The sequence below is a fragment of the Anticarsia gemmatalis genome, chromosome 5, assembly GCF_050436995.1.
Source record: "Anticarsia gemmatalis isolate Benzon Research Colony breed Stoneville strain chromosome 5, ilAntGemm2 primary, whole genome shotgun sequence".
Taxonomy (NCBI): Eukaryota; Metazoa; Arthropoda; class Insecta; order Lepidoptera; family Erebidae; genus Anticarsia; species Anticarsia gemmatalis.
Genome location: NC_134749.1, coordinates 10,513,386 through 10,525,337, shown reverse-complemented (window position 1 = coordinate 10,525,337; position 11,952 = coordinate 10,513,386). Strand labels below are relative to the sequence as shown.

The 11,952-nt window shown below is 34.6% G+C and overlaps 2 protein-coding genes across 2 annotated transcripts; both read right to left on the bottom strand.

Annotated features, from left to right (window-relative positions):
• Nucleotides 1-49: 49 nt before the first annotated feature.
• On the bottom strand, nucleotides 50-5,453 carry Ist1 (increased sodium tolerance 1-like protein). The gene is made up of 7 exons (XM_076114755.1): nucleotides 5,167-5,453; nucleotides 4,632-4,794; nucleotides 3,819-4,038; nucleotides 3,294-3,439; nucleotides 2,581-2,751; nucleotides 1,876-1,926; nucleotides 50-1,520 (listed from the first exon to the last, which is right to left on the bottom strand). The coding sequence occupies exons 1-7, from the start codon at nucleotides 5,346-5,348 to the stop codon at nucleotides 1,293-1,295; spliced, it is 1,161 nt and encodes a 386-aa protein (XP_075970870.1). The 5' UTR covers nucleotides 5,349-5,453; the 3' UTR covers nucleotides 50-1,292.
• Nucleotides 5,454-7,080: 1,627 nt separating this feature from the next.
• Nucleotides 7,081-11,850, bottom strand: disp (RND transporter family member dispatched). Its single transcript, XM_076114753.1, has one exon. It carries the CDS (start codon nucleotides 11,628-11,630, stop codon nucleotides 8,271-8,273), a length of 3,360 nt encoding a protein of 1,119 aa, XP_075970868.1. The 5' UTR covers nucleotides 11,631-11,850; the 3' UTR covers nucleotides 7,081-8,270.
• Nucleotides 11,851-11,952: the final 102 nt, after the last annotated feature.

The following is an 11,952-nucleotide window of genomic DNA, read 5'->3' as shown; positions in this document are numbered from 1 at the left end:
GTCCCTTATCTGCTTCTCGCCAAGGGTTGTACGCAATAAAACAAAATAGTTAATGTAATGTACGTGTATTTCATACATGTCGCGAGTGTATTCACACATGCTTGCTACCTTGTCATCGTGGAAGAAATGATCGTATATTATAGACAAATGCAGCAATAAATATTGTATAAAATATATTAAAAATAAAGTTATTTTATTTCATAACCTAACAATAACAAAGTTTACATACACTGTGGAAAGAAAATGAGAGAAAAATAGGTTTAAATAAACAGCAAATAAAACGTCCTTTTCGTTTCATCACAATATTCTTAAGATAGAGAAAGTAAATATACATAAAATGGGAAGTTAGTCTTGTACAATAATTTTGTTAATTATCTAAGCATGTATGTATGAGGCTTGACACACGCATATTCGGGTCAGCATGTTCAGTTCGGCAGCATTTATCGAACAAGATTGACCGATTTGAAGCAAATGCTGAACTTGTGATGGTTCAACTGTCGAAAGCCGGGCGATAAAATGGAATTATAATGTTATGCAGATGAATCTTCGGGAAAAATGCCGCTCGACATCGCTGAATAAAAACTGTTTTGTGTTAACCCACAACAGTTATAAAAATTTTCAAATGCTGGCGAACCGACTATCCTGACCAAAATATGAGTGTGTGTAACAAGCCTAATAATATGTTTAAATTCTAACTTAAACAGATATCAATATAAAAATATTCTTTTACATACAACAATCGCGGAACTAACCGAGGTCTTAACATAAGCAATAATAAAAAAGTAAGAAAAATAAAATCTAATACTTTACAAGTGCTTTCGTGAGAAAATAATTTGTGATTCATGATTTGATTCTTAGGAATATCACATGAGGACTTGTTATCTGTTGGACTTGAAACGTACGTCAGATATTTGAGGCCAATCGAGTTATTTTTATATTTATCTTTTTTTGAAGAAGGATTTTCATATTTTCTTTGAGAATAGAGTATGGCGTTTTGTTATAATATTAATCTCATTTATTTTGTGTATTCAAGGGTCATAGAAGTATGACTCCAAAAAACATATTTTCGAATAAAAAGACATTTTAGACTAGTTTTTTTACATAGGCTTGCAAATGGGGCTCTTAATGCGGAAAATGAGTGGTGTACATAAGTGCTAGAACAATTTTATAGTGTTTAGAATCCAAACACAGCAAAATCAGGTTCAGTAACTAGTCATTAACGAACAAAACAGATCAATTTAGTGACAGAAAAAAATAAACAAAGCCAACATGATTAAATTAAGCCTTAACCTTTACTTCTTCTTCTTCAACTCTTCAAATCTACGGTTCAGATCATCGAAGTCTATCTCATCGGGGGCTCCGGGCGCGGTGGGCGTGTCTTGTGACGTGTTGGAGTTGTTACTGTGAGGCACTGAAGGTAAGATCAGGTCGGAAGGTACTGATGGTAGTTCCGGGAGCTCTGGAAAGTGGTTGGTTGGCGGCACTCGGGAACGCGGCTGCGGTGTCGGGACGTGCGCTGGCTGTAATGAAAAGGATTTTTGTTGAAAAATGGTGGTGTAATGTTACGATTATTGGTGTGCTTTTAACATTGTGCATTAAGAATGAAAATTAAAAGATTTAAGATAATTCTTCAATAAATGTGATGATGATGTTGCTTTATATCATCCTAATAAGCGTATTACTGTGATTTTGACCTAAGAATGTGTCTATAATAAATAAGATTATTGCTTCAAGTATGACTAGATCTCAGAAGTCCGACGGTACATAGATGTTATCTAATTATTAGGTGTTATTAATAAAAAAGGGGTTCAAATAAGCTTACATGCAATATGAGCACTATAATAAAATAAATAATAATAAAAACAAAATAAGTACCAAATCATGGTGGATGCTGTCGTAAGCGGGTGGCAGATTGCTCATTTCCTCCTGTGAAAGGAAACAGGGTGTCAAGCTAAAAACATTATATTACATGCAGGGAAAAACAAAAATAAAAATAAATGTTGTAAGTTGTTAAGGGACTGGCTGAAGTGGCATTACAGTTATGTTGTTAGGGCATAAAAAATAGATAGATTTTTTATTCTAAAGTAAGGCTGTAAAGTAAAAATTGTTTCACTTTGTTGTTTGTATTCAAGTTTATATCAAGAAATAAATTAATTTTATTTCAATTTTTAAGCATTTGGTGAGACTAATTTAGTTTTAAGATCTAATTGTCTATGAACAACGTAGATCAATGGTGCCTTTGTAAAAGGTGTAGTGCTACTCAATTATTTGAAGAATGTGTCTAAAGTGTTTTTTATACTCTAAATGCTATATTAGCCTTGGAATTCGTGTTTTATCCATGTTAATCGTGACTTACAATGTCATAATATTGTAATGCAAACGGGTCTCAAATGCGATTGAGTTTTTGATACCTTATTTCTTAACCCGACGTTTCGATCGGATTGCATCGACCTTGGTCACGGGCTGACTAGAGCCAATAAGGTATCATAAGTAGGTAGGTACCTTTTTTCAATCGCGTTTAAGACCCGTTGCATCATAATATTATGTGTACAAGTGGCGAGAATTTAAAATTTGTCTTACCTGTAAAAAGCTATTGCTCAGATTCTTAGAGTCAACTCCAGGCGGTACATTGTAACCCATAGGTGGGCCCATAGGCGAGCCCATATTAGGAGGACCCATAGGCTGGCTCGGACCACCGTACATAGATGGCGGGGTCGCTATGAAACCTCCCGCTTTACCGCCGGACGGTTGCTAAAATATCACATGTTAGTTATTAGTTACATGAAGCCATGTGTAAAATTAGATCATGGTTCTTTAAGAAATGTGCGAATAAGACATATAGCTGTATGTAGTACTGCCGACGATTAAGCATTTAATAACAAAAGAAATAACTGTTTATGGATGGTATTAGGCTTATCAGTTATCACAGATTAAGTTGTCTGTGCATTTTGGACTTTTTAGTTCGGTTATTTAACTATGTAATTCAAAACAATTGTATTTTGGGTGCACGTTAGCGTGCCTGCGACGTATGGACATAACAGAATAAAAAGTAGTCGTGTAGCAGTGTAAATCTGATTTAGACTCTTTAATTTCACCTTTTATACATCAAAAAATAAAAATGTGTGCCCAATATACAAAATATAGAAGTAGATAAAAATAAATCTTGAAACCTCATTCATTAAGTTGACCTTTAAAATAAATCTATGCTAAACCTCTTATTTCCGCAAGCAATGAGTCACAAAAACTAAACTTGAAAAACAAGAAAAATATGTTAGACAATATGTTTCACTTACAGTGGGATAATTAAATGGTGTAACTGTCGGTCCTTGAGGTGGTAGACTGGGCATCGGCGGCATATTTGGTAGAGGTTGCTGAGGGAAGCCTATGAAGCCTGGCGGCATGGGCGGGCTGTTGATGTCGATCAACAATGCATCGCGACCTGGAAATAATAAACAATACTAAGTATTTATGTAATAGTCAGGCCCTGTTGTCATCAAGAATAGTGAAATTGTAAAGGTATTATTAGGTTGTTCAGAGAGTAATTAAATTTTTATTGTGAAAAAACAAACAGTTTTCAGCTTCGAGGATAATTCCAGGTCTGTCAAGTAGTTATAAACTGTTACATTTATCAAATTCAACGAAATTCAATGATGTAGATGGACCCGAACAAGTGAGTCGAGTCGGCTTTGTTGTTCGATAAATACCAAACTGAAAGTGCTGACCTAAATATGTATGTAGCAAGACAAATACTATGTATACTTCGCACACCTTTCCTTATGTCGTAAAGATAGTAGATTTACAAATACAAATATTCTTACCTTCCTCCTCTCTCATGACCTGTTCATCAGGAGTATACTCCACATTATAGTTCTTAGCTATTTCTATCAAGTACTTCTCAACAAGAATCTTAGGAGGACTCTGCACAGACATCTTGTGCTTCAACTTTTCACTCAAAGTGTTTACATTCTCGTTCCTGCATGCATCTGCATATATTTTACCATATTTCGCTGTGAATAGATCTGATATAATTTTTAGTTCCTGTAAATAAAAGGGATTGTATGTTAGTTATGTTTAAATAAATTATAAAGCCTGGTTTCATCATTTCATGTAAATATCTATCAGATGGAATTATGAGTTGTTTTCATTCTCACTGTCACTTTATTTAGCAGGATTTTAATGGATACTTATATATAAACTGTGGCCCTTAGCATTTATTTGATTTTGGTTTTTTGTACTCTATCTATCCATAACATCATTAGTCATCGATTGACAATACCAATAACAACAAATTTATGAGTCACAACTCTATATCTTTCTTATTAGATAAGGGTATATGAGGGAAAGTATATATTTCAAGTAATAACTACAAATAACTGCAGGGCCACGGAAGGCAGCAAAGTTAGTATAGTATAATCTATAGTAATATTAAAAAGAGAAAACATTTGTATGTAAGTATGCTTGTGACAAATTGGCTCAGAAATATTGGACTGATTTTAAAACTTCTTTTACATTTTGAATGATTGAATTATCACTGATTAATAAAGGCTATTATAATAATAAGAAAAAAATCCACACATATAAAGCTGGAATTGTCGTCTAGTTTACTATAATACACTTCACAAAATACACACCTGAACATCAGTATGCATCCTCGGGGCAACCCATATGAGACTGGATATGGCTTCAGCTAGTCCTTCATCTAGCTCTTTCATCTGTGTGACCAGCCCAAACCTGGCCAGCACCAGATCACAGTACATCTCAACTATCTCCATAGCTTCTACCATGTAGTCTTCTCTGTAAAAAGTTTTTTATGTTAGTTGGTCATTTTGTTTAGCCATATAATGTAGTCCAGGAAATCAACTACCTTTTTTTAATGGTAACGTAACAAGCATGATATAAACGATATTATGTGTATGTACAGTAGAATGATTTAAATAAAGCTCTCTGAATATATCAAGCTGTTGTTAAGGTCTGGACTATTCTATCCTACATAATACTATAACTAACAAGCCCGTCATTGAAATCAGAGCATAACAATCTATCCTAGTTAATCATGACGTAATTTTATTAGGTACATTCCACAAAGAAAAAGATCTAATGACATCCTAAGATATGCATATATTTCAAATATTTTTATGTTAATATTAAGAAATATGATCTACTAACCTGATTATATGTTCCACACGAATTTTAGCCCGCTCACTTTTACCAGCAGCAATATATTCTGCTATTTCCTTCCTGGCTTTCTGCGCCAATTCGGTTTTTTTCTTTTCAAGCAACTTCAAGCGATTTATAGCTAGCCTCAAGTGAGTTTTAAGCTTTGTATAATTGGGGTTTGTAGAAAACATCTTGAATATTATTTATTTTACAATATTTTAATATTATTACGAATGACTAACACAAAAATAATTGTTGTTTGTATGAATGAATCACCATACCAAATAGTGAGTTGTTCAACAATCTACATCAGCTGACAGATGTGTTTGACAGATATTTACTAGGAAAAACAAAGAGGCAACGATGCAGTTTCCTGCTGCCAAACAGAGAAAGAACGCCATTTAAAGCTCAAAAATGTACACAAAAATGTTTTGTCAAATATGTCAAATTGATAGCACGTTTTGTTTCACCACATTTGTTGTGTTTTTTACTCATAAAAATGTTATACGTTTAGTGCACCTATTCTTCTATAATTTTGCACCCTTTTTTTTATAAAAGAAAATTGTTTAGATATAGATAAGAAAATATCACGTTGTTCACTCCTAAAAAAAAACAGATATATAAAAATAGAGCTAAGATATTTATCTCAAACTTTTGAATGCTTTTAACACCTACGCTACTTGTGGACTGGATCATAATTCAACTGAGCATTACCTATCTGCTGACAGACACTATATCAAGAAAACATATTTTTTTGTCAATTAAAGTAAAGGTACCTCAGAGGCACTAAGTTTTATAAATATTAAGTCCCAGAGTCAAAGAGGTAAATAGCACAAAAATCAGTTTTATAAATTAAAAATTTATGAAAGTTAAGTAAGTCCTTATGTACCTACCTTTCTTAATTACTACGTTGATTACATAAAATATATCACGTGTCTTTCCCATGGGGGTGGGCAGAATTGCAAAAACCGAATGAATCAATTTGGTACGATCTCTACAAACTTATTTGCTACCTACATAATAATACGCTATGGTTTTATTATATTGCAACATCAACTGAGTCACATAGGAAAAGTGTTAGTATCTAGCTAGGTACTACCTACTTGATTTGTGGAGCGCAAATTTCATCGGTCAATATTCTATCCGTGGAATGTGGATCTATCTTTAGAACAAGAACAGTAAAGAAATCAATGTGGTCCAAGAATAAGTCCCTGGGAGATCCCAAAATCTAGAAGCTTGTTCCTGGTGTCTTTTTTTTACATAAAATAATAGGCAAATCCCGCACGATTCATGTTTTAAACTGAATGTAATTTATCTGGTTGTTTGATTTAAAGCCTATACGTTACTACTCTAATATATTGGTTTAGTGTATATTATCAATAGCTCTTGAATGGTGGTCGTTTTTAAGTATGACCAGCTGACCTGCGCAACTTTGCTTGCGTCACATATGAGAGAATGGGTCAAAATTTTCCCCGTTTTTGTAACATTTTTTACTGGTACTCTGCTCCTATTGGTTGTAGCTTGATGATATATAGCCTAAAGCCTTCCTCGATGATTGGGCTATTTAACACTGAAATAATTTTTCAAATCGCACCAGCAGTTCCTAAGATTAGCGCGTTCAAAGAAACAAACAAACTCTTCAACTTAATAAATATTAGTATAGATTACTTATCTCGTTCGCTAAATAGGCACGTTTCCTAGGTACAAGAACAAAAAATATTTTAAGTGCGTCAGTCAAATAATTCCAAATAGTTAAACACGTATTTTCAATGTCTCGTCGTAATATTTGATTTTGTACAAAAGAAAAAATACTATTCCGGTTCTTCATTTCAGTTATGCCAACGCAAGATTTAAGCTAGCGGTATGGTAAATCAGACACTGAATTAGGGTGATAGGGTTAGTAATTAAAAGTGAGTGTTTACAAAAATTAACATTTTATTTCGTCTCTTATACAATTATAATGATACGATTAAGTCTGTAGCTACCTCAGGTAGACTACCAAGAAACAAGTTCTATAATCTACACTAAGAATAATACAGTAAGTCAACATCCGATACATCTGAATACTTAAAAATTTTCACGTCAAAGACAAATCAAACTTCATGAAATAGATATAGTCAATAATAATTACTGTATATTTGATATTCATAACATGGCATTATATCTAAACAACTATGAAATGGCACAACATTTTTGTAACAAAAATATTTCATTATTTCTTTGTTGTACGAATTTTGTGCAAGTCTATTTTTATAGGCTTCATCTTAATTTAATTACAATGGCTTGCCATAATATATTTGATTGCGTAAATTTATTTAAAAAATATCGCAATCTGTAAGTACACGTGCGCTATACAAAATAAGTACTTCACGAGTTATTACGCAAGTGTTAACACTTGGACACTTACGTATGTACTCGTACGTATATTACTTAAGTACACAAGAGACAAGAAGAATAATTAAATGTTTTCATATGCAACACTCTGAGATTCAGCTAAATCACAATTTTTCATTAAGATTAATGTCTATAAGATTCTTGTTTTACAGATCATGTTTAGCGTACAAAACATTTACATTGTCAAAAGTTTTGCATACAAATGGACATAAAAATGTGAGCAAAGTACTATATATATTCGTAACAACTTCATTGTGACTGAATTGACATTATTTAATACTTATTAGCATAAACACGAATACATCAATGAAATAACAGTGCAAAGTAACATTGAAATATCTATACTTATATAGAATTGTAAAATCTAACATTAAGTAAGTACATCAGATCATAATAAAAAATACTTATTAGTTATTTCACGTGAGTACAACGGAACTAAACATCATAATATCAAGCAAAGAAACGCATAAGCTAAGCTCGTTAAGATCTTATATTGTCCCATGTGAATATTTATGTGATAATTATTGTCACATCAATCATTCCTACAAATTGATTTTACATCAGATTAGTCACGAGTATTTACAAAGACAAAACTACAATAAATAAACGGAAATAGCGTTTATTAAATTAAATAAAAAGTCAAAAATAATACTGCTATCATAAAAAATACTTCCAAAGATGCCTTAGTTAAGTTACCTAACTATATTAGCTCTAAACATTCAGTCATTTTCAGAAACTATATTATTACTCGTATCACTAGACTTCTTAACAACTTTATTGTGTGGGTTATCGTAATCGTCGTGTAAAACGACTGTAGTTGCGCTTACGTTAGAGGGGCTGTGAGACTGAGTGAGATTCGTCCGGTTGCTATCAGCGAGGTGTTCAAGCTCGTGGCTCTCTAAATTAGGTACCCTCGAGCTTACAGAACTAACGCGAGAAATAGATTTCCGTTCTTCTTGAGGAGATTCTTTTGTCGAACTACTCCCAACTATGTCAAGTAAAGAACACAAGAAGAATGTCGCGTACGTCCAGCTAACTACCATTATGAGAGCAAGAAATGAACCTATTTGGGAGTAAGGTAGAAGATTTGAGCGCAATAAAAAGATTCCGGCAAAGCCAGTAGTCAACGCAGCTGCAGCGGTAGGTCCTGCAGATGCTGACAACGCATACTTTACTCTCGCAGATTTCGCACCGTTAGCGTTCGTATAACTGAGAGCATAGTGAAGACTAAAATCCACAGCTAATCCGGCCGACGTCGATATTGCTACACTCTCTAAAATATTAAGCTTCCAGTCACACAACACTAGAATAGCAATAGTAACAGTTGCAGAAAATATCATTGCTGCCAATGCACAAATACTAACAACGACACTCAGTGTAGCCGGTATAAGAACTATAAAACCTAAACTAGCCGATAGCACTAAAGCCATCACAGTTCCACTAGCTAACGTTTTTTGTAGATCATAAAATTGTAAATCCGACAAAAACCATCCATACTGCATACCTGGCGGAGCAGTTTTTAATTCATGCTGCGTCCAATTTTCTACTTGAACGAAGAATTTGTCCATAGCTGTATACGACATAGAATAGGGCACGACACTTTCAAATTCTACTACAATAACTGACACGGTCGGTGGTGTGGCGCTTCGAAGGAATTTAGGCCCTGCTACGCCGGGCATAAACAATTCACGTGGCGTTTGATACAGGGACTCAATAGCTTTTATAATACAAAATTCAAATACTTCTTTTTTGTAGGGAAATTTGGATGATTCACAGCAAGGAGTTCTGTTAATTTTGTCGATATGATCGACACATCGTCTACTCATATACATTTTGAAGCTCTCGATAAAACAGTTTGGCAACAAAGGACCTAATGTCTGCTGGAAAAATGGCTGAGCTTTGATTCTTGCACAAAAGCCTGATAACCATATTTGGGAGTTAGGATCTGATATAGTAAACTCTTCATCAAAAACTAAGTGACCTTTTGAAGCTGGGTTCATGTGATTCCCGTTGTCTATAGCTTTTACTCCCCATACCCATCTCAGAGGCATTCTGCTACCTGTTCCAATATCTTTGCCAAACCTTTCAAATAGGAACTTGCCTCTATACACAATATCATATTGTTCAAAAGGGTGGGAGGTTTGAAAAAGCTGAAACTGCTTGGAATCTGGCAGCTGTAGCCCTGGGGAGTAGAAAACTACAATAATACTGGCAATTCCAATAGCACCCAATACCATAACAAACATTATGTGCAACCTTGTCACACATGTTATAATAAATCTATTCAATATTACTCTGATATCATCCCAAAATTCATTAATACTCTTATGTATTACATCTAAAAATTTCCTCCGACTCGTACGTAATTTAACATCTATGATAAATACTGACACGGGCAACCAACTAATCATTAGAAAAAAGTTGACTAGAACAGCTGTGCCTGCAAAGACACTAAAACAATTTATCGCTGGAATGTAGCTCACATAAGAAGCATAAAATGCAACAGCGGTTGTCAAGGTAGTGATGAACATTGTCACTATAGAATGTTTCATGGTTTCTTCAAGAATCTGAATAAGGATAGTTTCCCCAGCACTGGACACATTCTTAATATCACTGAGACCATTGTCTTGACTGACAACATTGTCCTTGATCAATTGTTTACTGATCATCTTCCAAACCTTGACATAGATAAATGCATCATCGGCACCAATACCTATGACAACAACTATTACTAATAAATTCATAAAGGGAAAAAATTCCAAATTGAACACATACACATACAAGAAGTATGCTATACCGAGTGAATATGTTACAGCTGTGAATAACAGCACAGTGAGAATGAGAGAATTAGTGTACACCCACACACACATAAACACAAACACTCCACCTAAACCTATCAACCAGGTATCTTGTATTACCCAGAGATCAAAAAGTGCATTCCTCAGTCCAAAGTCCATGGCCGGTATAACAAGTGTATCATAAGATAAATTTGAACTTTGCAATAATTTGTAATATGGAAGGACAGTACTGCTGCGGGGTAAGGGCAAGAACAACATCACAGTATTCACATGCGTCTGGGACAAATCTGAAGGGGAGAATGCCTCAGAATCTATCAAATAAAATAATAAATTATATATTGCATCATGTTGAGAACAATACTTAGGGACCTTGCATCGGTCTAAGTCGCAAGATGCCATTAAGGTAAAGTTATGAAAGTAGCCAGCACACTTCTTCAATAAAATCACTGCGTTGTCTACATCTTGTTTGCTGAGATTTTCGCATGTATTCTTGTTAGATATTAAAGCTATATAATTTGGCACACTCCACACTGGACAACAAAGTTCTTCTGAATGTGTGGCTCTTTGGCACATTTTGTAATATTCAGCACCTCCTAATTCCACAAGTGTAGATTGATACCTACACATTTTTTGTACATTTTCGAATGTAAGTAATGATGAGTTGTCAGTATTTTTGATAACTAGATGAGCATATTCTGATATGGGTGGTCCACATGTCCCTGAGGCAAAGTTGTGATGAATAGGTATATCTGGTTTCCGCTGCATTTCTTTTATGGATACCCATTGTTTCCTAGTGTGGTCTTTGAGGAATACTGTGTTTTCATCTTCAAATGTTTTATTTTTCCCAAATCCCCAATGGACATGTCCATTAGATATGTTTGATTCAGATGCTAACCAGGATTTTTCGAATATAGTGTTGTTGTAGTTTATTTTCTTTTTTTTATTGCGCTCCTTGTTTTTGGAGCGGCCGCGGCCTGATCTCGGTCTGTCCTGCCTTGTTCTGTTATGGTACGTTTGATTCATGCGAATTTGATCTTCGATTTCTTTAGGGTTGACTGCGAGTCTACGAGAAGGTCTCGTCTCTTCGATGAGATTTTCCCACGCAATGAAACGATGTGCTAAAGTCGTACCACGCGTTTCAAATCCCACTATAGGATCAGAAAATGACGGTAAATTATGGCACACCAGTGGAATCACAGTAAGAGTTGTACAGATCACAGTTACAGTAAAAAGAACAAGGTAGGAGTGGCGGACGATAAACCTGGCGTAAGCTGACAACATCTTTATGTAATGTTTTCATGGGCTTCATAGTTAGTTCACTGCACCATCTTCTCATAGCAGCGTAACTCATACCCAACTTACTCAAGCTAATACGAATCAACCAAAGGGGGATCACATTTTGCAAAATAAAATACTCAACACATTGGGAAAATGGTAGGAACAAAGTTTGACTCCTCCTCAAAACACACAACTAAAACTGGAGGAATAGATTATAAACATTGGTGTAGTACTGTAGTCGTACTGTCAACCTGTCAGCTGTAGCAATTGTTGGTGCACAGCTTAGCTGGTTACATTAGACATTTATTATGATTTTCATAACGAC

Bases quoted from the DNA above. Each gene is read 5' to 3' on its own strand.
- Ist1 (XM_076114755.1), bottom strand. From the start codon at position 5,348: ATGTTTTCTACAAACCCCAATTATACAAAGCTTAAAACTCACTTGAGG. The intron at 1,927-2,580 runs GTAAGACAAATT...TTCCTTTCACAG, and splicing joins TGAGCAATAGCTTTTTACAG to GAGGAAATGAGCAATCTGCC. The intron at 1,521-1,875 runs GTACTTATTTTG...TTTTCATTACAG, and splicing joins ACAGCATCCACCATGATTTG to CCAGCGCACGTCCCGACACC.
- disp (XM_076114753.1), bottom strand. From the start codon at position 11,630: ATGTTGTCAGCTTACGCCAGGTTTATCGTCCGCCACTCCTACCTTGTT.